This window comes from Salvelinus sp. IW2-2015, linkage group LG30, assembly GCF_002910315.2.
Source record: "Salvelinus sp. IW2-2015 linkage group LG30, ASM291031v2, whole genome shotgun sequence".
NCBI classification, from domain to species: domain Eukaryota; kingdom Metazoa; phylum Chordata; class Actinopteri; order Salmoniformes; family Salmonidae; genus Salvelinus; species Salvelinus sp. IW2-2015.
The window spans coordinates 19,948,568-19,975,413 of NC_036869.1; the positions used below are offsets into that span (position 1 = coordinate 19,948,568).

General features: G+C 41.0%; 3 protein-coding genes across 3 annotated transcripts; 1 reads left to right on the plus strand and 2 right to left on the minus strand.

Annotated features, from left to right (window-relative positions):
* The first annotated feature begins 307 nt into the window (after positions 1–307).
* necap1 (NECAP endocytosis associated 1) lies at positions 308–4,863 on the plus strand. Its single transcript, XM_023975571.2, has 8 exons — positions 308–502; positions 1,357–1,457; positions 1,608–1,712; positions 1,948–2,029; positions 2,270–2,378; positions 2,553–2,700; positions 2,922–3,015; positions 4,715–4,863. Exons 1-8 carry the CDS (start codon positions 408–410, stop codon positions 4,764–4,766), a joined length of 786 nt encoding a protein of 261 aa, XP_023831339.1. The 5' UTR covers positions 308–407; the 3' UTR covers positions 4,767–4,863.
* Positions 4,864–16,777: 11,914 nt separating this feature from the next.
* On the minus strand, positions 16,778–20,721 carry LOC111955349 (serine/threonine-protein kinase SBK1-like). Its single transcript, XM_023975566.2, has 4 exons — positions 19,817–20,721; positions 18,392–18,536; positions 18,078–18,280; positions 16,778–17,944 (listed from the first exon to the last, which is right to left on the minus strand). The coding sequence occupies exons 1-4, from the start codon at positions 19,820–19,822 to the stop codon at positions 17,150–17,152; spliced, it is 1,149 nt and encodes a 382-aa protein (XP_023831334.1). The 5' UTR covers positions 19,823–20,721; the 3' UTR covers positions 16,778–17,149.
* A 1,756-nt stretch (positions 20,722–22,477) lies between these two features.
* Positions 22,478–25,209, minus strand: LOC139023292 (interleukin-11-like). Its single transcript, XM_070436145.1, has 5 exons — positions 25,200–25,209; positions 24,901–25,061; positions 24,696–24,791; positions 22,950–23,120; positions 22,478–22,642 (listed from the first exon to the last, which is right to left on the minus strand). Exons 1-5 carry the CDS (start codon positions 25,207–25,209, stop codon positions 22,478–22,480), a joined length of 603 nt encoding a protein of 200 aa, XP_070292246.1.
* Between the last annotated feature and the right edge of the window lie 1,637 nt (positions 25,210–26,846).

The following is a 26,846-nucleotide window of genomic DNA, read 5'->3' on the forward strand; positions in this document are numbered from 1 at the left end:
GACCCTGGCTATCCGTAAATAAAATAAAAACAAGAAAATGGTGCCATCTGGTTTATAAGGAATTTGAAATGATTTATACTTTAACTTTTGATACTTAAGTGTATTTTAGCAATTACATGTGCTTTTGATACTTAAGTATATTTTACTTAGAGGGTGACTTTTACTTGTGGTGTCTACTTTTACTCAATTATGACAATTGGGTACTTTTTCCACCACTAATTATTGGAAGGGGTATGCTGCCTTATAACATTGGGGGATGTGCTCAGGGTCAATGCATCCTGGAACACAAACTCCGCTCTTGAATCCCYGTCACGTCATCGCCGTCTCGTGGCTTGTGAGTGTGTAGGCCACTCGCAAAAACCCGAAAGGACCGATAAATTCGACACACATCAATTTTTTTTACATAAATGGCGACCGAAGGCGAATATGAGTCAATCCTGTGCGTTAAACCCGACATCAATGTTTATCGCATACCACCGAGGGCTACAAATCGTGGATACAGGTAAATGCAAAGGGTTGGCCCATTTTTGGGGTGTTGGACTAAACGCGCGGTGCCGGTGGTTCTATCTGTGGTCATCGTGCTGCATTGTGTGTGTGTGCGCCTATCTCTGTCTGTTTGCTCAGAGGATGTTTACCGCTGTCGATGTGTGTCTAATATTTGTTTTGYGTAGGCCTATGAGTCATTCATTATTCTGCACCATTGTCAATATTGATGTTACACTCGCAAAGCTGGCACTATGAGTGCGGATGAATCGACAGTGAATGGCATGATATGTCTATTTGCGTGTGTTGTTTATCACCATAGTTTACACAGGAAATGTATTGGTGTAATGCATTGACAGCAAATGTTATATGAATGTATATAGGTGATAAATAGCTCTATATCCTTTGGCCAAGGCTAGCAATCATTCTACAACAGTCTTATTATGATAGTAACATTTTATTTCAGAATTGCTCAAATAATGAAACCATTGTCTATTAAGGACAGCTGAAACAAGCAGTGCCAGCTGCCAGGGAGGATAAAAAGTAGTTTCAGYAGACTACTGTTTTCAATCTGGCCTATATGTGTGTGTGGCCCAATTAACTGTAGGCTAAATGGTTTTAATTGAGATTCTCTAAGACGTAGATGATCTGATATGCTATTAATTGGGGTTTGTGATCTTCATAATAGTCTTGCTTCAGCCTTCAGGCATTATAAGAACAAGACAATTGGGTCAATTCAGAAATATCTCCATATTACACAGTACTATTTGTTACAGAAGCTGTCTGAGAACAGTTTAAATAGGCACTGTTTACTGACATTATGATGTACTTCCTGTTTTGCTGTGTTATTGGCTACCTGGGTATTAACTGTAGGGCAGCAGACTGGAAGCTGGATGTGCCCGATTGGTCAGGGCGCATGCGGATCACGGCGAAGGGCAAAGTGGCCTACATCAAACTGGAAGACAAGGTCTCAGGTGAGAGAGTCATGAAACTGTGTGTGCTGCACAGCTGCCCCTTTGTCCCAGCATTGCTCATCAGGCACCATTTCGATGTAGCCAGTAAAATGAACTTCATACAGCTTATCTGTGTGGTTTATTATTATGTTTTCTCCTCCCATCCTGCAGGGGAGCTGTTCGCCCAAGCCCCTGTCACAGAGTATCCCGGCATCGCCGTTGAAACCGTAAGCGACTCCAGTCGCTACTTTGTCCTGCGAATACAGGATGGCAATGGTGTGTATATGAGTGAAAGCCCCTCCCTGTGCATTCATAGCTGTCAGACTTTTACACAGGTCATATAGTGTTATGTCAGCTTCCTTTAACAGGTTACGGTACTTTCATCAGTCTATGTCAACATCATGTCTCGGATCGCATTCGAATTTGTCAGCTCTCCTCAAATGTCAATTCGCAACACACTGTCAGCTCCATGCCTATGCACTCATACAGCTATGTCAACCTACTCTCTCAGGCCGCAGTGCGTTCATTGGTGTTGGATTCGGGGACAGAGGGGACTCTTTTGACTTCAACGTGTCTTTGCAGGACCACTTTAAGTAAGTGATGGAAGGGGTCACTCCAGGGACAGTGTGACTGTCAAGGCACTCAACCACTGGTGCTTCACCGTTTCCCACTAATAACAAACACGCCTACCGTGGTCTGTCTGCAGCATAAGCTGCCAGCCAAAACTGTCATTGAGTATACTTGTTCCAGATATTGCAGTTTCCAAAACAACTGATGTGACATTGCTTTTTCCAGTGTCAGTGCATATTAGGTTGATTTTGTGTGTGTTACAGGTGGGTGAAACAAGAGAATGAGATCAGCAAAAACCCTCAGGGGGCAGCTTCGGGACCAAAGCTGGACTTGGGATTTAAAGAAGGACAAACCATCACCCTTAATATTGGGGTAAAGACCTGGAACAATTAAACTAGATCATTCTCATAGAAATTGTATAACAAAATCATAGCTTGTGACCCTGGGGTCTGTTTGAGATTGGCCATTTAACTTTTCACCAACACCCAATATTCCTTAAGCGTTCCAATTTCAATATTTTTCTCTATCATCCTTTCTCTCTACCAGCAAGGCAAAAAAAGGGATAAGCCACGCTCACAGGGGGCAGGTGGGTCTGGTCTCCTACCGCCGCCACCAAAAGGAAAGATGGCTACTCCTCCTTCCTCTACCTTCTCCAATCACAACACAGTGCCTCWAACAGGAGGCCCAGAGATCGGTACAGCAGTTAAAACTCTCAATAAAGCCTTGATAAACTTCTCTATAGATAAATTAAGCTTTAATTTGGTAGCTGTGATTGTTTATTCTTTCTCTCTCAATTCAAAGGGGCTTTATTGGCATGGGAAACTTATGTTAACATTGTTTATTTCAATTGCTTTGGCAATCACAAATGAACAGTTGCCATTGAACACACAAAAGGGTCTCTTTTTCTCTCTCTAGGCTGTTTGCTAGATCTGGATAGTAGTAACTCCAACACTGTGGTCCAGTCATCCAACCCCAGCACTGATCTTTGGGGAGACTCCACTCCTACAAGGTAACTTGTTACAACTGTCTGTGATGAGCTTATTTTAGCCCTTTTTCTTGTTATGCTATGACATACTGATATACACTACCAGTCAAAAGTTTGGACACACCTACTTATTCCAGGGTTTTCTTTATTTTTACTATTTTCTACATTGTAGAATAATAGGAAAGACAATCTATGAAATAACACATATGGAATCATGTAGTAACCAAAAAAGTGTTAAATATATCAAAATGTATTTGAGATTCTTCAAAGTAGCCAGCCTTTGCCTTGATGACAGCTTTGCATACTCTTGGCATTCTCTCAACCAGCTTCATGAGGCTGTCACCTGGAATGCATTTCAATTAACAKGTGTGCCTTGTTAATTTGTGGAATTTCTTTCCTTCTTAATGTGTTTGAGCCAATCAGTWGTGTTGTGACAAGGTAGAGGGGTATACAGAAGATAGCCATATTTGGTAACAGACCAAGTCCATATTATGGCAAGAACAGCTCAAWTAAGCAAAGAGAAATGACAATCCATCATTACTTTAAGACATGAAGCTCAGTCAATCCGGAAGATGTAAAGAACTTTGAAAGTTTCTTCAAGTGCAGTCGCAAAAACCATCAAGCACCATGATGAAACTGGCTCTCATGAGGACTTCCACAGGAAAGGAAGACCCAGAGTTACCTCTGCTGCAGAGGATGAGTTCATTAGAGTTACCAGGCTCAGAAATCGTCAATTAACTACACTTCAGATTGCAGACCAAATAAATGCTTCACAGAGTTCAAGTAACAGACACATCTCAACATCAACTCTTCAGAGGAGACAGAATCAGACCTTCATGGTCGAATTGCTGCAAAGAAACCACTACTAAAGKACACCAATAAGAAGAAGAGACTTGCTTTGGCCAAGRAACACGAGCAATGGACATTAGACCGGTGAAAATCTTTTCTTTGTTCTGATGAGTCCAAATTTGAGATTTTTKGTTCCAACCTCTGTGTCTTTGTGAGATGCAGAGTAGGATGGATGACCTCTGCATGTGTGGTTCCCAATGTGAAGCAAGAGGTGTGATGGTGTGGGCGTGCTTTGCTGGTGACACTGTCTGTGAAATATTTAGAATTCWAGGCACACTTAACCAGCATGGCTACCACAGCATTCTGCAGCGATACGCCATCCCATCTGGCTTGCGCTTAGTGGGACTGTCATTTGTTTTTCAACAGGACATTGACCCAACACACCTCCAGGCGGTGTAAGTGCTATTTGACAAAGAGGGAGAGTGATGGAGTGCTGCATCAGATGACCTGRYCTCCACAATCACCCAACCTCAACCCAATTGAGATGGTTTGGGATGAGTTGGACTGCAGAATGAAGGAAAAGCAGGCAACAAGTGCTCAGCATATGTGGAAACTACCTCATGAAGCTGGTTGAGAGAATGCCAAAAGTGTGCAAAGCTGCCATCAAGGCAAAGGGTGGCTACTTTGAAGAATCTAAAATATTTTGATTTAACATTTTTTGGTTACTACATGATTTCATATTTCATAGTGTTATTTCATAGTTTTGATGTCTTCACTATTATACTACAATGTAGAAAATAGTACAAATAAAGAGAAACCCTTGAATGAGTAGGTGTTTCCAAACTTTTGATTGGTACTGTACATGCTTGATATTCTGTAACACCGGTATTGCTATGAGTCAATCAGCCTGTAAAAATTGTATCTTTATCTTCAGTTCTCTCCCTCCAACATCGCAACAGCACACTCTGAATTGGGGCCAGTTTTGAGTCCACGTCACTGCATTTTGTATTTGATTCCATCGCTGAACGCACCGCCTCCCTCTGTCACTACAATACAACAGAAAACTGTCCAAGAGACAAGGAACACCATGCACTTCTAGAATGTCTTTATCAAAACTATTCATGAATGTAGGCTATAATCTCCTCCCAAGGTAAAAAATAATAATGAAGAAGTCATATTTTGGATAATAATGCAAATCTATCGCACATATTCAATGTTTGGTCATATGAGATTTATGGGAGGTCTTCAATACCGCSTAAGGGCTATTATGATAGGATCTTCAATTTCCTGTTATCACAAGAGTAGCAGCAAATTTACAGTACTCCTTTTTACCCAGAAACAGTGCCCTCTTGTTAATGTTTACCTAATCATCACGACATGCTTGATTTATAGAGGACAACCCATAGGGAGACATCCTTTCCCATATGGTTTTCTTCTGGTCATAATAGGGGAAAKGATTTGTAGTAATGAATTGTAATTGCTAGGACAGTAGCTCAATTCCGATTCTCCTCAGTGTGCATTTGTTCACTCCCCCCTCAAGGATTTAAAAGCATTGGATTAGTGTGTGCATTGGCTGGATGGAATCTCCCATATTCCTTATGATTGCATATCAACTATAGTGGGTTTTTGGGAGAACGGGGAGAAACGGAGTAGATCTCATATTGTTGAACGTATCTGTTACCATTGTACTGACCACCTCACACACTGGGCCTTTTTGAAGAGAGAAGAGCATGAATCTGTGTTTACTTTGTGGAGGACTTGACAGAGCACTCTACAGTCCATTTGTAGGTAGGTAGTTGTGATGTAGTGTACATTGGATGAAAAATTGGTTAAAATGCATATTTGTAATGAAAAGAATGACAAGTAAATCGGTATAAAACGAATGATGTGCGCAAAAGTGCTATTCAATGTTTCATTTGTCTGTTTATGAAATAAGTAGCCTGGGATGCCAGATCTGTGTTTGCCTACTCCTTTATCAATAGCCAATGCAGAAACCAATCTGGCAACCAGGCTGTGAAATATGATGATTGTCTAACAGTGTAATTTTGATGAATCTATGACAACTCCAGCTATTGTTGGGGAGGATGTGCTGCTGTTTATTGATGAATGCTGTTGGGAGTGAATGACTAAAGTTGCCTCATGTCAATAGTGTTTGTTTACCTTCCCCAGAACATGGTTTCACATGGCTCTGTCACTGGATGCGTACTTATGATTTATTGCCTTGGTCATCATTACTCATCATGACATGTGAAAGTGGCAATAAAAACCTTCAAAAGGTGCTGTGTCTTTGTGCATCTTATGGATGATGCATGGTAGAAAAAATTAGACTTTCATTAAGCTTTGAGGGTAAAAAACGTTTGAAAGTTAGATTTATTATTTAGTGAGAATGTTCAACGAAGGGTGTTTTTTTGCCTTCAAGGTTTTTCTTTATTTTCTACATTGTAGAATAAAGTGAAGACATCAACTATGAAAGAACTCAGGGAATTATGTAGGACCCAAAAAAGTGTTGAAGAATTTAAAATATACAAATATATTTTGATTTGTTTAAAGTAGCCACCCATTGCCTTGACAGCTTTGCACACTCTTAGCATTCTCTCAACCAGCTTCATTAGGTAGTTACCTGGAATGTATTTCAATCAACAGGTGTGCCTTGTTAWTTTGTGCAATTTCTTTCCTTCTTAATGCGTTTGAGCCAATCAGTTGTGTTGTGATAAGTTAGGGGAGGTATACAGAAGATAGCCCTATTTGGTAAAAGACCAAGTCCATATTATGGCAAAAACAGCTCAAATAAGCAAAGAGAAATGACAGTCCATCATTACTTTAAGACATGAAGGAAGAAACCACTACTAAAGGACACCAATAAGAAGAAGAGACTTGCTTGGGCCAAGCAACACAAGCAATGGACATTATACTGGTGGATATCTGTCCTTTGGTCTGATGAGTCCAAATTGGAGATTTTTGGTTCCAACCTCGAAGTCTTTGTGAGATGCAGAGTAGGTRAACGGATGGTCTCCGCATATGTGRTTCCCACCATGAAGCATGGAGGAGGATGTGTGGGGGCGCTTTGCTGGTGACACTGTCTGTGATTTATTTATAATTCAAGGCACACTTAACCAGCATGGCTACCACAGCATTCTGCAGCGACATGCCATCCCATCTGATTTGCACTTAATGGGACAATCAATTGTTTTTCAACAGGACAATGACCCAACACACCTCCAGGCTGTGTAAGTGCTATTTGATGAAGAGGGAGAGTGATGGAGTGCTGCATCAGATGACCTGGTCTCCACAATCACCTGACCTCAACCCAATTGAGATGGTTTGGGATGAGTTGGACCACAGAGTGAATGAAAAGCAGCCAACAAGTGCTCAGCATATGTGGGAACCTCTTCAAGACTGTTGGAAAATCATTCTAGGTGAAGCTGGTTGAGAGAATGCCAAGAGTGTGCAAAGCCATCAAGGCAAAGGGTGGCTACTTTGAATAATCTCAAATATAAAATATATTTTGATTTGTTTAACACTTTTTTGGTTACTACATGATTCCATATGTGTTATTTCATAATTTTGAGTTCTTCACTATTGTTCTACAATGTAGAAAATAGTACAAATAAATAAAAACCCTTGAACGAGTAGGTGTGTCCAAGCTTTTGACTGGTACTGTATGTCAAAGGTGTTAGAAAACATGGCTTCCCAAAATACATTCCAAAAATKAGGATATTAATATTTCAAGTATTACATTTACATCCCTATATCCCCTGACAGGGAAAAAGTATGTCAAATAGTTGTTGTAGCTGTCAACCTTTACCACTAGGGGGACAGCCCAACGCTGACCACCACAGAGCCACTTTGAATTGCGTTGTACATGCTCTGCTCCCAATTGTCATACTTGAGTAAAAGTAAAGATAAGTTTAATAGAAAATGACTCAAGTGAGTCACCCAGTAAAATACTACTTGAGTAAAAGTATTTGGTTTTAAATATACTTAAGTAACAAAAGTAAATGTAATTGATAAAATGTACTTAACTATCATAACTAAAAGTAAAAGTATAAATCCTTTCAAATTCCTTATATTAAGCAAACCAGACTGCACGATTTTCTTGTTTTTAATTTATTTACGGATGGCCAGGGGCACACTCCAACACTCAGACATCATTTACAAACGAAGCATTTGTGTTTAGGCAGTCTGCCAGATCAGGTAGTAGGGATGGCCAGGGATGTTCTCTTGATAAGTGTGTGAATTGGACCATTTTCTTGTCCTGCTAGTCATTCAAAATGTAACAAGTATTTTTGGGTGTCAGGGAAAATGTATGGAGTTAAAAGTACATTCTTTTCTTTAGGAATGTAGTGAAGTAAAAGTAAAAGTTGTCCAAAATAAAAATAGTAAAGTAAAGTACAGATACAAAAAAACCTCCATAAGTAGTACTTTAAAGTATTTTTAGTTAAGTACTTACACCACTGTGCTTTTAACCTGCCACCCCAGCCTCAATATATCTACTCACACCTATATACTGTACACGGGACATGAATGTTAACACAGGCCCATGCCGATTCCCACGTTGAACTACCTCACATTATCTAAAGCACGAAAGGTTGAGAAATTAAAGGCCCAGTGCAGTCAACGGGACTTTTTGGGGTTTTATGTACATACATGTACAGACAGTCCTAGCAAAATACTTGCTTGAGAAATTGCTCTTTGCTAAGAAGAGGTTTTTGTCCTTCAGACATTTGAGAAATGGACATCTATCTCAAAGACAAGCTAAATCAACATATTTCTTGAATTGTGTATCGGAGAGTGGTGGTAATCAAGGCAACTTCTGGAAAGTGGTAAAATCCTTCAAACAAAACTCCACCCCGTCGTAATGTCGTAATGCCCAGCAGGTTTTGAAAGCCTCTTGGCCCATACTAGACAAAACGGAAATTTGTAGTGCTTTTAATAACCATTTTGCGTCATCTAGCCGTCTGTTTGAAAGGATAATCTATGAAAATGTATCTCATTCCACTAGAGGGAGTCCTTTAGTCACATCAGAACAGATTGTAGAGAATGAGGCAGACTCACATTTATTTGWCCGTTTATTTAACTAGGCAAGTCAGTTAAGAACAAATTCTTATTTACAATGACAGCCTTGGAACAGTAGGTTAACTGCCTTGTTCATGGGCAGAACAACAGATTTTTACCTTGTCAGCTCTGGGATTCAATCTAGCAACCTTTCGGTTACTGGCCCAACGCTCTAACCACTAGGCTACCTGCTGGTTACTGGCCCAACGCTCTAACCACTAGGCTACCTGCCGCCCCTCCACTCTAACCACTAGGCTACCTGCCGCCCCTCCACTCTAACCACTAGGCTATCCTGCCGCCCCCTCCACTCTAACCACTAGGCTACCTGCCGCCCCCACATACTTCATTTTCATTTCAACCATTTGATTTCTATGGTGTAATGTTTATGCAGGAGATGATTCACTTGACCTCTCCTGACTACAGCTCTCTGCCCCACTCGTCGTTGAACCTCTAACCTGATTTTTAACTTGACAAATTACATTCTAGGTGTTATCCCTAAGATTTGGAAAGATTTGGACCAACTCCCAGCTAAGAACCTTTTTTAACTTCTCAATCTATTCTACATTTCCACTAATCTGGTTTCAGACCTGGACATAGCACTGTTTCAGCCACTACGCTTGTTTCAGCTGATGGGTTAAATCGCCTAGATCATAAGAATCGTTGTGCTGCCTTATTTAGAGACCGTTCCAAGGCCTTCGACACAGTTGACCATTCCCTACTCATTCAAAAACCGTCTGAAATGGGCCTGGATAAGGAGTCTTGCAAATGGTTTGAGAACTATTTGACAAACAGGACACAATATGTGCTTTCGGGTGGTGATAAGTCTAGTTTCCTTGATATTACGCAAGGTGTACCGCAGGGGTCGATTTTGGGACCTGTTCTCTTTACTCTTTATACAAATAATATTGGTCTATGTATTAAATCCTGTAATATGAATCTGTGTACAGTATAGATGCCATCGCACCGACTGTTGACCAACGTATGTTAGAGCTGCAATCTGATTTTGTTACCTCACAGAAAGCCCTTGTTGATTTAAAACWTTTACTTAATGCAGGCAAAACTAAAGATACAGTATGTTGTTCTCTAATTCACAGGAAAATATCTCACATGGGCTACACATTCACTCATTGGATGCTTGGTTCTCTTATCGAGCGGGGTCCCGCCTATAAATATCTGGGCGTTTGGATTGATAAGATCTAATATTAAAGAAATGTATACAGATGAGCTAATTAAAAAGCTAAGATTTAAGATGGGCTTATTTTAATGATCTTTTCGATCTTACCTCTCTATGAACAGCTGGAAGCTGTCACGGAATCCCTGCTGCGCAAAATGGATTCCCTGCTGCCGATAGAGCAGTTTAAAACTCTGGTGTTAAATGAGTTTACTGAAGCGTGCAATTGTTTCAATGTATTATTATAACTTGTTGTAATAACCTGATGTATTTATAGCTGTCTGATAGTTTCTTAATCATTTTGTTGATRTAATTTTGTCAGGCACCATTGTAAATGAGACACTGGTCTCAATTGGGTTGCCAATTATTAACCCAATAATTATTTGATATTGAAATAAAATAGCTGCATTGGACCTTTTAATAGACCTGACACATTCGTCACAAATACCAAGTTGCCACAACAGGGTCAGGGGGACATGGGCACAGGGAACATCACGCGAAGAACACAGTGGACAGACAGATTGATAAGACTGTGACAACAAGCCAGGCAGAGGCTGGAAGTCAATGAAGAGAAGGAGTGGGGGAGAGAGAGGGGGGGAGAGAAAGAGGTGGGGGTGAGAGGGGGCTAGTGTGACTCCATGACTGGTTGCTGGTGACATGACCTAGACAGACGAGAAGGAAGAGTGAGGGAGAGGTGAGGAGCAGGGTGTCAGTGCATGATCTCTCCGCGGCTGGTCGCTTTTAGCATTGCTGACAGAGAAAACGAAGGAAGGAGATGGATGGATAGTGAGAGTCATGAGAGAGATGGAAAAAGGAGAGGAGGTAGAGTCTCAATGACTTCCACTGAGCCTCATCTATCTCTCTCTATTCCCCCATCTGTCCCCATCCGTCCCAGGATATCGTTCAACTGATCAATTGGCAACACGTGGCTCATACACATACACATAGTTCTGATGAACGGGACTTGCAATGCTATTAGTCTGTTAATGCTTTGAAGATGACGTACTGTGAAAATACCAAGAGGGTCTGGACCAAGCTCAGTGTCAAATATCCTTACATTTTTCACATTCAAGGGATAACTTAGCCAAATTGGAAATTAGCATATTTGTTTCCTTAGTCTACTGGCTGTATGTACAAGAAAAGACTGCAATCCACACTTTGGTTATGTTCAACTAGCCACTGCCACCAACTGCTAATATTAGCATTTTCTAACCAAAACCCATGGAAGTAAATGTCCCCCGTTGGTATGCTTTAAATTTCATGCCCAAATCATCCAAAATAAACTTCATTTGAACTACACAATCTCTTTCAGAGATGATTTGGACATGATATTTGAAGCATGCTAACTAGGGGACATTCATTATCCTACATTAGAAAATGCTAAAATTAGTGGTTGGTGGCAGTGGATAGTTGTGGCAGACGAAGGGATGTTGCTCTCAAAACACAATTTAACATGATGTTTCCATCGACTTGGTGGTTGTCGATTCCGAAAAACTATTTTTGGGTAAATGTGCTGTATTTCGCTTTAGGTATTTGATTTAGGTGTTTTCATTATTACCATCGACTYTCATTAATTCTGAAAATATATCTGAAACATCTTTCAAACACTTCAATCCAACTCATATTATAAAAGTATACTTTTCAGGAGGACGTGACTGAATAGCATCTTTGAAAAGTCACTTTATTATGTTATGTAATGTTATTCTTTACCTTGTGATTCAAAGTATATTTGAGAGTTATGACATTTGTATACAAGCACATGAGATTCTAGTTCTGATTCCAATGCTCTCATGTCCTACATCCATCATTTTTTAAAGTTGCCTCACAAACACAGGCCTGGTCGAAGGCAGTGCGCSAGGGTTCAGGTGTCAGACCGCAGAGTGCCTGACTGCACTAGTCGTGCGCTAGGCCCATTAACAGACTTGTAGCTACTGGATGCTAATATTAACTTACCCATCAGAGACTGGCACCTTATGTAAAATTGTATGTCAACATTTAATACATTTCTATGAAACTCTAAGCCAAAATATGAGACAGATCGGTTTGAATTTAGTTGGCATGGGATGTTCTGATGTTGTGGCCACGAGAAAATACATTTTACACATACCTAAAATGCACTTTCTTGCATCTCTCTTGATCTTTCATGCCCTCACTCTCACTCTCACTCTCACTCACACACACAAACTTTGGCATACTTTTACAAGCACACACCGTTAATGACTCATATCAGGTGAAATGTCAGGAGTGAGCCGCGGTTGTAGTCATTTATTGGAGCTGTGCAGCGATCCTTCTCAGCCCCCTCCAACCCAGCCCCTCTCCTTCCCATGTGTAATACCCYAATTAAACTGTCCAGCCGTTAACGAGCCATAATTAACGAGTTTTGGCCGAGTGAGTTATAACCTGGTGTTGTTAGCCTGGCAGATGACAACTGTATTTTATCCCTCCATATACATTTACTACTGGCTAGTGCCCCTTTTCTGCCGCCATTTTCCGCCCCTGGTTTTGCTCATAAAACCAGAGTTTTTACGCTTTGATTTACGCAAAGGACAAAGGACACAAAGGACAACCCATTGTAGTGTGACCTATCTTGCATTGGGTGCTTCAACCTCAGTGTTTTACAAGGGGATCAGGAGTTGTATCACCCAGGACTCAACATGGAATCAGTTGTTTGTAAAGACCGACTGTTGGTCTTTGGGATCTAATGTAGTCTATGGGTCAAGATGACTCAAACCCAATAGATGTTGAATTCTTGTACTGTTTTTTCTAATTGGAGAAAGTGGTAAATATCGTCTTAGGTAACCATACCAAATGTAACATATCAGACTAATTTGAGTGTCCTGGATTTACATATTTGAGACCAGGTTGTAATGTAAAGTGTTAGGTATGAATGACACAACCACACGTTTTCCAGTTGCCTTGTGTTGGTTGAGTTACAGTTCCATAATGTTTTGATTTGACTGGGTTCAACATCCTGTACATGTAGATATCTTGCCACTGACCTCGCTGTCGTTTCCAAGAAGTTGCGAGTGTCAAGAGAGCAAATGTATTCAAGCTAATAAATTGACTAGCCAAACACAGTCAGGCAGAATTGACCCATGTAGGGTTGTACACAAAGACTTATTACAATAGTCCTAAAGAATAACTATTTTATTGACAGACTTATTGTAAATCAGTTGCCTTGTGTGGTACATGGAGTTAGTGTGATATATGCGTTTACTGTCCATGTACACAACCGGTCAAAAGTTTTAGAATACCTACTCATTCAATGTTTTTTCTTTATTTGTAMTGTTTTCTATATTGTATGAAATAACACTTATGGGAATCATGTAGTAACCAAAAAAAGTGTTAAACAAATCAAAATATATTTTATATTTGAGATTCTTCAAATACCCACCCTTTGCCTGTCACTGGATGCGTACTTATGATTTATTGCCTTGGTCGTCATTACTCATCATGACATGCGAAAGTGGCAATAAAAACCTTCAAAAGGAGTCATGTGTCTTTGTGCAWCTTATGGATGATGCATGGTAGAAAAAAWTTGATGTTAATTAAGCTTTGAGGGTAAAAAAAAACATTTGAAAGTTAGATTTATTATTTAGTGAGAATGTTCGACGAAGGGTGTTTTTTTTACTTCAAGGTTTTTCTTTATTTTCTACATTGTAGAATAAAGTGAAGACATCTGTCACGTTCTGACCATAGTTCTTTTGTGTTTTCTTTGTTTTAGTGTTGGTCAGGACGTGAGCTGAGTGGGCATTCTATGTTGTGTGTCTAGTTTTCCTGTTTCTGTGTTTGGCCTGATATGGTTCCCAATCAGAGGCAGGTGTTAGTYGTTTGTCTCTGATTGGGAGCCATATTTAGGTAGCCTGTTTTGTGTTGGGTTTTGTGGGTGGTTGTCTTCTGTCTTTGTGTTCTATGCACCAGATAGGACTGTTTCGGTTTTTCCACATTTATTGTTTTGTATTTTGTAGTGTTCACGTTWTTTCTTGTTATTAAAGATTATGAACACTAACCACGCTGCGCTTTGGTCCTCTCCTTCATCCACCACAGACGAAAGCCGTTACAACATCAAAAACTATGAAAGAACTCATAGGGAATTATGTAGTAACCAAAAAAGTGTTGAAGAATTTAAAATATTAAAATATATTTTGATTTGTTTAAAGTTGCCACCCGTTGCCTTGATTACAGCTTTGCACACTCTTGGCATTCTCTCAACCAGCTTCACCTGGAATGCTTTTCCAATAGTCTTGAAGGATTTCCCACATACGCTGAGCACTTGTTGGCTGCTTTTCCTTGACTCTGTGGTCCTACTCATTCTAAACCATCTCAGTTGGGTTGAGGTCGGGGGATTGTGGAGGCCAGGTCATCTGATGCAGCACTCCATCACTCTCCTTCTTGGTCAAATTGCCCTTATACAGACTGGAGGTGTGTTGGGTCATTGTCCTGTTGAAAAACAAATGACAGTCCCACTAAGCMCAAACCAGATGGGATGGTGTATCATTGCAGAATGCTGTGGTAGCCATGCAGTGTCACCAGCAAAGCACCCCCACACCATAACACCTCCTCCGRTGGGAAATACACATGCAGAGATCATCCATTCACCCACACCGCATCTCACAAAGACACAGCTGTTGGAACCAAAAATCTCAAATTTAGACTCCAGACCAAAGGACAAATTTTCACCGGTCTAATGTCCATTGCTTGTGTTTCTTGGSCCAAGCAAGTCTCTTCTTCTTATTGGTGTCCTTTACTAGTGGTTTCTTTGCAGCAATTCGACCATGATGCCCTGATTCACACAGTCTCCTCTCAACAGTTGATGTTTAGATGTGTCTGTTACTTGAACTCTGTGAAGCATTTATTTGGGCTGCAATTTCTGAGGCTGGTAACTCTAATGAACTTATCCTCTGCAGCAGATGTAACTCTGGGTCTTCCTTTCCTGTGGCAGTCCTCATGAGAGCCAGTTCCATCTAAGCGCTTGGTGGTTTTTGCGACTGCACTTGAAGAAACTTTCAAAGTTCTTTACATTTTCCGGATTGACTGACCTTCATGTCTTGAAGTAATGATGGACTATTGTTTCTCTTTGATTATTTGAGCTGTTTTTGCCATAATATGGACTTGGTCTTTTACCAAATAKGGCTMTCTYCTGTATACCACCCCTGCCTTGTCACAACACAACTGATTGGCTCAAATGCATTAAGAAGGAAAGAAATTCCACAAATKAACTTTTCACAAGGCACACCTGTTAATTGAAATGCATTCCAGGTGACTACCTCATGGAGCTGGTCGAGAGAATGCTAAGAGTGTGCAAAGCTGTCATCAAGGCAAAGGGTGGCTATTTGAAATATCTCAAATATAAAATACATTTTTATTTGTTTACACTTTTTTGGTCACTACATGATTCCATATGTGTTATTTTATAGTTTTGATGTCTTCACTATTATTCTACAATGTAGAAAATAGTAAAAATACAAATAAAGAAAGACCCTTGAATGAGTAGGTGTTCTAAAACKTTTGACCGGTTGTGTATGTGCATTGATGGTATGAGAAAGAGGGCTGACAGGCCTACGTGTTCATGTGTGGTCTGTTCAAGGAATTCACCCATTGTTTGTGATAATGTTGACTGAAAGTGTGTGAGTGGGTTAAGTGAATGCTGTGTGAACTGTTTGAGAACTTTGTAGGCCCACAAGTGAGAAAGGTGCAGAGCAGGGGGTTGGGGATGATGATGGCTCGTCGTGGTTAATAAACTGCGGCCGGTCTATTTTTAAATGTGGCACCCTGGGAAGATCTCACTGTGTGTGCTTGGTACTCTGTGTGTTAGTGTCTGTATGTGAGGGTGTGTTTGTATGTATGCCGATGCATGCCAGGGTGTCATGTTATGGTTATTAAATAGTGTTCAGTTACTCGCACACCACAATGCAAATGCGTCATAACAAGCAGCCATTTTGTTCTAATCTTCTTTGGATCTTGTTTGTCATGATAAGTGTATGACAGTCACCGTGTCGTCTTGTGGAGTGAGATGGTCCCAAACACATAAAATGGCCTCTGTATTTCCGTCCATTTGCAATGGGGACGATGACGTTCTGCTGACATTGTGCATTATTATGGGATTTTGGAGCACCCTGCTGTGCAGGCGAGCAGATTTATGTTGTATCATAATACCAGTTCCTTCTATGGCAAGGAGTACGGCTACTTGTTGAAGGCCAACTGCCTACTGCATGGAGTTCACATTATGGAGTGATAGTCATGTCCCATTAGGCACAGTGGCACAGTTCAATGTTTAGTTTTGATTTACATTTGGTTGAGTTAACCTGAATTCAACGTGAAATCAACAAAACATGTCAMCATGTCATTSGATTTAGGTTAAAYGTTGGGTGAAAAAGACTGAACTTACCCTTACGTTGGTGACTTTTTGCTAATCCAATCAGTTTTCCACGTTAACTCAATGTCATCACATTACATTTTTGTTGTTGAAATGACATGGGAACAACGATGATTCAACCAGTTTTTTGCCTAGTGCGGTGCTTGCAGTCGCAGTTGTTATTCTACTTTCCAAGTCCAATAATAAAACACAAAAATCTGAAATCTGGTCAATTTTCCTGCTTAACTTAATACAGTAGAGTAGCCAGATAACTTACTGTAGAATCAACACAAAATGCAGAAGACTTTAACATTTGTAAATATCATAGCAATCTAGAGAGGTAGGCCCAGGAAAACTTTGAATTTATGAGTTTAATCCAAATGATAACTCATAATAAAAATTTTATTAGACTCAATTCCAACCACAAGAAATAATATGACATTTACATATTATAAAAAAACATTAGAATACAGAAACACCATCATCAAGTCACACTTAGAATTTACTAGATTGAACACATCAAAATGATAATTGTAAAGTGCTTTCAAGTCCTTAAAGTAGCCAATTGCAGCTGTGTCTATCCCCAAATGCTATCCAGTATCAACAATGACTTGATGGCTATTTATCTTACAGTAAGTGCAACTGTAGTGGTATTATATACTGTACAATGTCTTTTTAAGCACCAATGTGACACATCAGAGGATATGTATTGTCTTCTGGAAGGTCCAAAAAATATTGTCTCTTTCACCTCTGAGTTTGTGAGTTCATGATCGTGTGTCGCCACTCCTTTATCCCTCTCCCCTTCCTTCCCTCTCTCTCTCGTTCCTGATGACCTCTCGCCCTCTCATTTTCTTCCTCTCCTCCTCCAGCTGTATCTTCTCCTTCACCTGCAACCAGTCTCCTCCGAGGTAGCCCAGCACATCGTCGGGCCTACCGCGAAGCCTAGGCTGCGGGTGAAGTAGTGACAGGAAAAGGGAACTGGCCAGTGGGGTGAAACAGGCAAACTGGGGGGCGACCGGATGGGATTTTCTCTTGCTCCGATTCGGCTTGTCTTCATCCAAACTCCTCATGATGTCCTCGTCTTTTCCTTCCCCCCATAGGTCTAGTTCGTCGTCCTGACCATCTTGCTGGTCAAACCACTCTTGGTACTTGATGTACGAGCGGTCGTCGGACGCGGTCTGCGTCCAGGGTAGACTGCCAGTCAGCATGGCGTAGATGAGGATCCCCAAGGCCCAGCAGTCTGTACTGACCTCCACCGACACCCACACCCTCTTGATCTTGTTGTCCAACCCATTTCCTCCATCARGTTTTGAAGCAGTATTATGTCTACTATCCTCCGACTCCTTCGCTATCTCTGCCTCGGGCGTACAGTAAGCAGAACTGTACCACACACCGGGTACCTTGGTTCCCGTGGCCTTGGCCATACCGAAGTCGCCCAGTTTGACCCAGCGGCAGGCAGCGTCGACCAGGAAGATGTTCTCGGGCTTGACGTCGCGGTGGACGAAGCCCAGGGAGTGGAGGTGGGTTAGGGCACCGCACAGCTGGGAAACCACCCTCTGGACGCAGTCCTCCTCCACACCCACCTGAGACATAGACATAGGCACAGTTGAACTACATTTCCAATTCTGTTAGTTACCAAAGATTCATAACAKAACACACTGACAAATGTCTCATGGGCGTGGATTTTTTTTTTTTTACACATACTGTATATTATACCTCAGGGACAATGACGTCGTATAGATCACCGAAGAGGCTGGCTTGCTGGGCGAAAACGTAATGTGAGGGGGTGGAGAAGGCAATGCCCAGGGCCTTGGTCAGGGACGGGTGAGTGCAGAAGGAGAGGGAGAGGTTATACTCTCGCAAAAAGGAGAAGAGATTTGTGGAATCACGAGGAAAGAACTTCAGGGCCATTGGAGTTCCTTGAGGGAAGGGAAAGAGAGAAAAGTGATCAGAACAAAAGAAAGAAAGACAATCTGGAGATATGAGGCCAGGCAAACTGGGGTTAGGAKTAAAACAGATCCATAGTTTACCTCTTTTCCGATGTACAGCCAACATGACCTTCCCGTACGACCCCTCCCCTAACATCTTGACCACCTGGAAGTGGTCCGAGGTCTCCAGTGATGTAAGCGACTGGGCCGTGAGATGGCACATCTCGTCCAATAGTCTCGTGGCAGCCTGCGGAGATGGGAGCATGACAGATATCTGTCGTGATGCTTATCACTAAACCAGATGTAAAGACTTCCCTTTATAGCCCTATGAACGGCTTGATGGACAGTTTTTGGACACCTCCTATTTCAACAAAGCCGTTGATTTATTCTGATTGGTTGTTGTCTGTTCCATTGATTGGCACCAGGAGAGCTATTGTGGGATTTTTCTGTATTTGCCGACCGGATTGACCCCAAGACTCCCCATTAGTACATCTCTGTGGCATAGCTAGCTCCACAGGGTTAAGCCCAGCCCAGACCCCTGCCAGCACGGCATTATCTGAATAGCCTGTAGGGACATGGATTTAACACCTTGGTTATGTAACTTTGTGTTGGGGGAAAGAGAGTTGTGTGGTTTGTGGATTAAGCTTGTCTTGTCCTCTACCCCACTTCTATCTACTACTCAATATGGATTACAATAGTGGAACGTTCCGTATCAATAGTGTAAGCAGAAACAGTATGGATTGATATGAATATGAATCAATATAATGGGTAAACACTTTATAAAACCTATCATGAACAAGCATTAGTTAACTGTTAATAAATAGGTATTTCATTATTTACAAGCATTACAAGGATTCCAATTCATAAGCTTTCATAGCATTTAKAATCATTTATAAAGCATTTAAAAACATGTATAGGCATTTACAATGTATGTGTTACCAAATAGTGTATACTACACATTCAATTGGTTGTATTTAATAACCTGCTGTCTAGTATCAGTGTCACGTGTGATAGCATTTTGTCACATAACGGGGACATCTCACATCGGTATAAGGCAGAAATGTTGCTTGCATTTGTACAGCTCAATATTAACCGGCTATTTACATTTGTATTTTTTATCCTAAATGAAAATTCAATGAAATATAAATATTCTAAGCATTATGAGTACATTTGTGTGTGTGTGTGGGGGGGGGGGGGGGTGCATTTATGTATGATGTAAATTCTACATTGGCGTAGTCAGCAAGGAAAATACACTATTGTAATGGAGGCAGTACATGCATTAGAGACTGGACCCCCCCCCCTTGTTTATATAACAGTGCAATAAAAGGGAATTTCCTATGAATAAATTTMGGAAAAAAATGTATGAAGTTAAACTGGATGAAATCAATTCCATGAGAAGTCATCATCTTAGAAAACTTCTACAAATGTCTCCCTAAACCTTGATGATTATTGGCTGAATGAAACACATTGCTCCTAATTCTTACTTGGTTGCAGAGGAAAATGGGGTTGAGAGGATAGCTTACTTACTGTCATTTTGGCTCTGTGGTTGACTTCACACTGATATTGTGATGTTCCTCACAGACAGGTTGCAGTGAATCTGTATCCCTGCCCACATCCACCAAGTAGTGCACCTTTCAGAAATGCTTCCACAAAACATAAGCTGCACTGTAGCGCTTCCAATCACAAGGTAAGGTCCTTGCTCTAGAGATCTTGTCGAATAGTTGTCCGTGTCTGTCTTTCTCGGCACAGGCCCTTCTATCTCTGCTGTTTGTGCGTTTTGATATCTCCTCCCCTACTTTAATCCTTACATTATCTTGCTCCCCTGTTCCTCACCTCTGCACTCCTCCCTCATTCTCTCCCTCCTTCCGGATTCTCTGGTGAGCTGTCTGTCCCATCAGTCGAAAGCCAGCCACTCCCACTGGTGCCTTCCCTCCCTGTTGTGGAGCCCAAGGCCAGTCAATGTTTTGAGTTTGATCTGTCAGTCAACAAATAAACGCCTGTGTCTATCCAAACACTTATCTAGACACTCTCTCATTTTCCACTCTCTCTCTCTCTCCCTCCACTCTTGCTGCATTTCACCTTTGAAGAGAAGCAAGAGAGGGCATGCCACTCTGACAAACCTGGGCTTGGATAACCATCTGTGTGTGACCTGTGCTTAACAAGTGGCACACACTCCATCACAGGCTTTCAAATGACGGCCTCTTTTCCTCAACTTGTCCACCTGTTTTGTGCCTCTTTCATTCCTTCTGTCTTTATTCTGTCTTTCTGTCTTTCTTTCTGTCTTTCTGTCTGTCTGTCTTTCAGTCTGACTTTTTGTCTTTCTTTCTGTCTTTCTGTCTTTGTTTTTCTTTCTTTCTGTCTTTGTCTTTCATTCTTTATTTTTTTATTAATTCTTTCTGTCTTTCTTTCTGTCTTCCTCTCCAACTCCCTCTCTCCCCTCATTTGACAAACCGAACAGCTGCAGGGGGTCACACACCAAAACAGCTTTATAGTGCGATCCTCTCGTACCTCGAGTGCCTGCCAACTCTATTTCCTCCAGCTTGCCAACTATCCAACTATCTCCCCCACCGCCACCCATCCGACCACCAGCTATTCTGCCCAACATCTTTTCTAACCCCTCCAGCCCCCCTTGGGGCAGATACATTTCTCTGTGCCTCGCATTACCACGCAACTTACAACTGTACTGTCACTTTAGCTGTGTTAGCAATATGTCCTCAGTGTTACATGTTCATGTGTAGCAAAGTTCTGGGTGACACTTCATTTAAAGGGTCCCTACTGCAGCCTGATGGTCTGGGGTTACAAGCTATTGGCCAGTCTTTCATTTTTTTTACCATGATGCTCCTATACTGTCCGTGTCTGTGTGATGGAAGCGGGGAGAACAGTCCGTGGTGTCCCTGATGATCTTCTTGGCCTTCCTGCGACACCTGGTGTTGTAGGTGTCCTGTAGGGYGGGCAGTGTGCATCCAATCGTGTGTTCGGCTGAGCTTTCCACCTTCTGGTAGCTCCTTGCGGTCAGCGGTGGAGTTGCCCTACCAGACTGTGATGCAGCCCGACGGTATGCTCTTGATTGTGGTCCTGTAGAACACTGAGGGCCGTCGGGGACAGGCTAAATTTCTTCAGCCTCCTAAGGTTGAAGAGTCGCCGTCGTGCCTTCTTGTCCGCGTGATTCGACCATTTCAGCTCCTCTGAGATGTGTACGCCACGGAACGTGACGTTTTTAACCGTCTCCACGGCAGCTCTGTTGCACCGAGTGGAGTTCAGTCCCAGGGCTGTGAGCTTTGCGGTGAGCTTAGAGGGTACTATGGTATTGAAGGCCGAGCTGTAGTCGATGAACAGCATCCTCACATATGCATTCCTTTTGTCCAGGTGGGTGAGGGCAGTGTGCAGTGCAATGGCGATTGTGTCGTCCCTGGATCTGTCAGACGAATTGGAGAGGGTCGAGTGTGTCGAGGGAGGAGGTGATGTGGTCTTTGACTAGCCTCTCGAAGGACTTTATGATGACGGAAGCGAGTGCTACGGGTCGATAGTACTGCTATGAAAGCCTTATAAATGTGTTATGAAGTCATTAAGTAGATACAATTCAAGTAAGTTACACAGACAGTATGTCAGTTTATTTAGAATGATGTATAGAAATGCAGGACAACATGGTAATATATCACTGTCTTTTTATTTTAGATGGGTAAATCCCATGGATATTATAATGTATTTGTATAAAAAATATGTGATGCCAGCATCAAAAATATCATAGGCTCAGATATGAGACACTTGGTTAATAAATAACTGTACATTCAGTAAATACAATACAAAACAGGGTCATAGGCTCATTCAGATTTAGGGTTAGGGTTAACCCTAATTCAATCACATTCTTCAGTAACAGCCCTGTAATAAGGATATTATAAACGACTGTATATTAGAGAAGAAGAATTTTCAATTCAACATATAAATGAGCTAAGACCAAAGGGAGAGTTAAAAAGCAAATGACCTTATAGAGTGCATTATGTTTGAAAGAATGACGCTACAGTAAGCTGAATCTTAAACACTCAAGTTGAACACAATTCGCAATCACAGTAAGTAAGCGTACTTACTGTGGCTAAAAACCTTGAGTTAAATTGAATAAGATAGCACTGCTTTCGAGGAAGGCATTCGTTGTTGCACAGAGTAGGAATTTAGATGGCGGGAAACTTTATGTCAAAGGCGCTGAACCTTTGACCTAAGGAGGAGCAACACTCTGGTTGACCATTGACAGTAGAATCGTAACCGCTCAGGAATCTCGTAGGAGAGGAGGGMCACATCCCAGGCTTTGAGTTGTGTTGGAAAGGAGGGGATGGAAATCTGGGGTAGTGTGCATGCAGTCTATAATGGGGGAAGAAAGGRGGGGGGGGGGGAGTTAGAATGGTGCAAACTAAGAATCGTATGTTACTGTAAAATATGACTCCTGAACATATCACAGTGAATTATCAAAATCCAAACAGCTTTCCCATGTGTGTTATATTATATAGATGTTCTTTACACACAGTGACTAAGCTAAAATGCTTGGGTACATTGAGCCTATACTCTGATCTAAGGTCGGTCACATACTCCCTCACTTATGGATAAGGTTTGGAATTTGAGCGCGTAAGTGGATCCTAGAACTGTATCCAGAGTATATTGCGCTACYTACCTGCTGTAGTGCAGTAGAACAGAAGCTTGAGAGTTTATGCAGGCCTTTAGCGACCTCTAGTGTCTTGGGAGAGACTGGCAAGCTCATATTGACTCGGGCGTCAATCATCCAGTCAACATGCAGTTTAAAGGAGAAGAGATCCGTGTAAAGTTGTGAGAGGGAGTCGTTTAGCTGGGAGAGGGAAGAGAGGGCGACAAGGTGTGAATTCCGAAGACTGGGCACTGGACACTGTGTTTTAAACGCGTACATCCTATTTAGTACAACGTCAAAAAAGTTTCAGAAAGTGTTCCTGGTGAATTTATAAAGCAACACTGAAGTATTCCTCACAATATATTTAATAAACTGAGCAGTGATGAATTATGGAATACATTTATGTTGCTTTAAGTCACTACATTTACAAAACTTTGTCACTTTCAGACAACTGGCACTGTATACCGCTCCTTGCAAAAGTATTCCGACCCATTGGATTTCTTCACATTTTGTTGTCTTACAAAGTGGGATTAAAATGTATTTAATTGTCATTTTTTGTCAACAATCTACACAAAATACTATGTAATGTCAAAATGGAAGAACAATTATACAAAAAATAATAATATATATATATATAGTCGTTGCATAAGTATTTAACATGTTAGGAACACCTTTGACATTGATTACAGCTGTGATTCTTCTTGGGTAAGTCTCATAAGAGCTTTGCACACCTGTATTGTGTAATATTTGCCCATKACTCTTTTCAAATTCCCATTTATTTTCATCCTGAAAAACTCCCCAGTCTTTGTGGATGTCAAGCATACCCATATCAACAACATTGTAGTTACTCCACAATACTAACCTAAATGACAGAGTGAAAACAAGGAAGCCTGTAAGGAATACAAATATTCCAAAACATGCATCATGTTTGCAACAAGGCACTAAAGTAATACTGCAAAAAATGTGGCAAAGAATTAAACTTTTTTTTGTCCTGAATACAAAGCATTTTGTTTGGGGCAAATCTAACACAATATATTACTGAGTACCACTCTTCATATTTTCAAGCATGGTGGAGGCTGCATCATGTTATGGATATGCTTGTCATCAGCAAGGACTAGGGAGTTGTTTAGGATAAAAAATTAATGGAATAGAGTTAAGCACAGGCAAAGTCCTAGAAGAAAACCTGGTTCAGTCTGTTTTCCAACAGACACAGGGAGACAAATTCACTTTTCAGTAGTAAAATAACCTAAAAGGCAAGGCCAAATATTTACTGGAGTTGCTACCCAAGACGACGTTGAATGTTACAGAGTGGCCTAGTTACAGTTTTGACTTAAATTGGATTGAAAATCCATGGCAAGACTTGAAAATGGCTGTCTAGCAATGATCATTAACCAACTTGACAGAGCTTGAAGAATGTTTTAAAGAATAATGGGCAAATATTGTACAATCCAGGTTTGCCAAGCTATTAGAGACTTCCCCAGAAAGACTCATTGCTCTAATCACTCCCAAAGGTGATTCTAACAGGGGGAATCATGGGGTTGAATACTTATCTAATCAAAATATATTCGTTTTATTTTCCATTAATTATTWTTTWTWTWTTTTTTTATTCCACTTTGACATTGCAGACAAGAAATGACAATTAAATCCATTTAATTCCCACTTTGTAACACAACAAAATGTGGAAAAAGTCAAGGGATGTGCATGTTATCTGAAGGCACTGTAGTTGTTTAGAGAGAGCATGCAATAAGGACTGGACATGAGAAGACACATACATACCTTTAGTGAACTGAGGTGATTTGCAGTGTGCTCCATCTCGGGAAGAGAGTCTAGATTGTACTCCGTAAGCTCCATACCGCTGAACTCACTTTCACTCTAAATTAAGAGCACACAGATAAGAGTTCAATTGGATGGCCACAGAACGAGAGTATGTTGACTAGCAGTGACTGTGCTGTGCCTACCAAACTATGGTCAACTCACTCACCTGTAGATTCCTTGTCAGCATCTGCAGGCTTCTCATTTGCTGGACCATCACTGTCAGATGGGCACAGAGCGCGCACTTTTGGGTGGGGCGTGACCAGGAAAGGACAAGCAGCTGGGCTAGTAGCAGCAACAGGAGGAGAGACTGTGTGGAGTCCAGGCACACTGCAGAGGTAAGAAATAAATCATCATTTTAGAGAGCTACATTAGATGAGGCATTGGATCAGGGTTACATTCAAGATCATAGCATTCATCAACGTTTCAAAAAAGGTTTGTTATTCAACAATTGCTAAGTGGTGGTACCAGACCACATGGTACCAGACCACATGGTAGGCCTACATTCGAGTGAGTGGACACACTGATTGGTTTTTGTCTTCCCAGAGAGCAAGAAACCATTATGGAAACAGGTATTTCTTTTAACTTGCCCCCCCCCCCACACTTTGGTGTAACTTGCTTTTAACATGAGATGCCATATGCTACCATGAACGGGAAATACATAGACCTGATAGTTTCCATTTGAAAAAAGAGGTTGCGTTTGAAAAAGGGGTCATCCAATCAGCATGGAGTGCAACTGTTTCATCATTGACTCATCAAGCCGACAACTTCAAAGAACCTTTTCTAGACTATGTGGTTATTGCTAGCAAGCATTATGGCTCTGAATCAGTAGGCTAGTGATTCATTTGATGATATCAAATCACGAAATGACAAGCATTGATGCCAACTGTTTTCTTAGCCAGCAGACTGCAACCAAACCTTCATATAAATCACCAACCAGAACTAAACAAGATATTGCAGTTGAAGCCAAGTCATTGATGATGAATGCTGAGTATGTTGTGGTAGACACCTTACATTCCATGTGAACGTGAAGAAGTGAGATGGAATCTGTCTGAGTTACATGTTGATGATCAGTACAGTACATTGGCAGTAGAATAATAAAGTAGCAATTCTTACTGTTTTTTAAATTTGATTTATAAATGTGTTATTCAATGTGTTTCTATGGGCTCTAGTAGTAAAGGCCAAATTCAATATTTTATCAAATACAAGACACCTAAAGGGGTCCTAAAATTCTAAAATTCCATCGTAAAACAATTCAAAATTTTAGCTTAGAACCCCCCCACCCCCCACCCCTCGCCGCTTAGACTTTTAGAGGTTAATCGAGCATAGTCTGACGCAGACAAAAACCTAAATCAATTATACTTGGAACACTTGCTTAGGTTTAGAAACAACATTCTGTACTTATATTCATATGTTACATTTAGCCAAGAGAGTTACCTATTTCCTGTGCAGTCATTTCTTTGAAAAATGTATGTCCCTTTTGCACTGTCAAAAAGCTATTCCTGACCCAGTATTTATACTGTACAGCTGATTCAGAAARCGCTGCACTGAAGTTTCCCGTAGCCTTGGGCTGACCTAACACCCCCATGTATTTGAGAAATTCTGCACACGTTGCTGCTTGTAAGTGCACAGCTTTGTCTACGTACAGTGGAACAGTATTAGTCTAAGTTCCGTTTCTGGAAACCTACCGTTATAGTGTTTTGGAGCTGCCTGTATTACTCTCCTAAGTAGAATAAATTGCTTAAATCAAAATCAAAATCACATTTTATTTGTCATGTGCGCCGAATACATCTGGTAGACTGTACCATGAAACGCTTGGTTACGAGCCCATCCAAATGATGCAGCGTGACTAGCTGACTAGTCAGTCGTTTTATATATTTATTTATTAGCTTATTTGTTTCCACTTTGTTTGCTTTGTTATTTTGGTTTTAAATATTTTGGTGCTAAATGGTGGAGATTGATTTGCGTGAGGAATTGGTCCAAACGTGCTAGTGTGGATTGCAGTCACTCCTTTTCCATAGACTGCTTTCAAGGTAAGGAAACAAATATCTAAATATGCAAAATCGCTGAATTATACCTTTAATCAGAATTGTTGGCAGGTTACAAAATTTATAC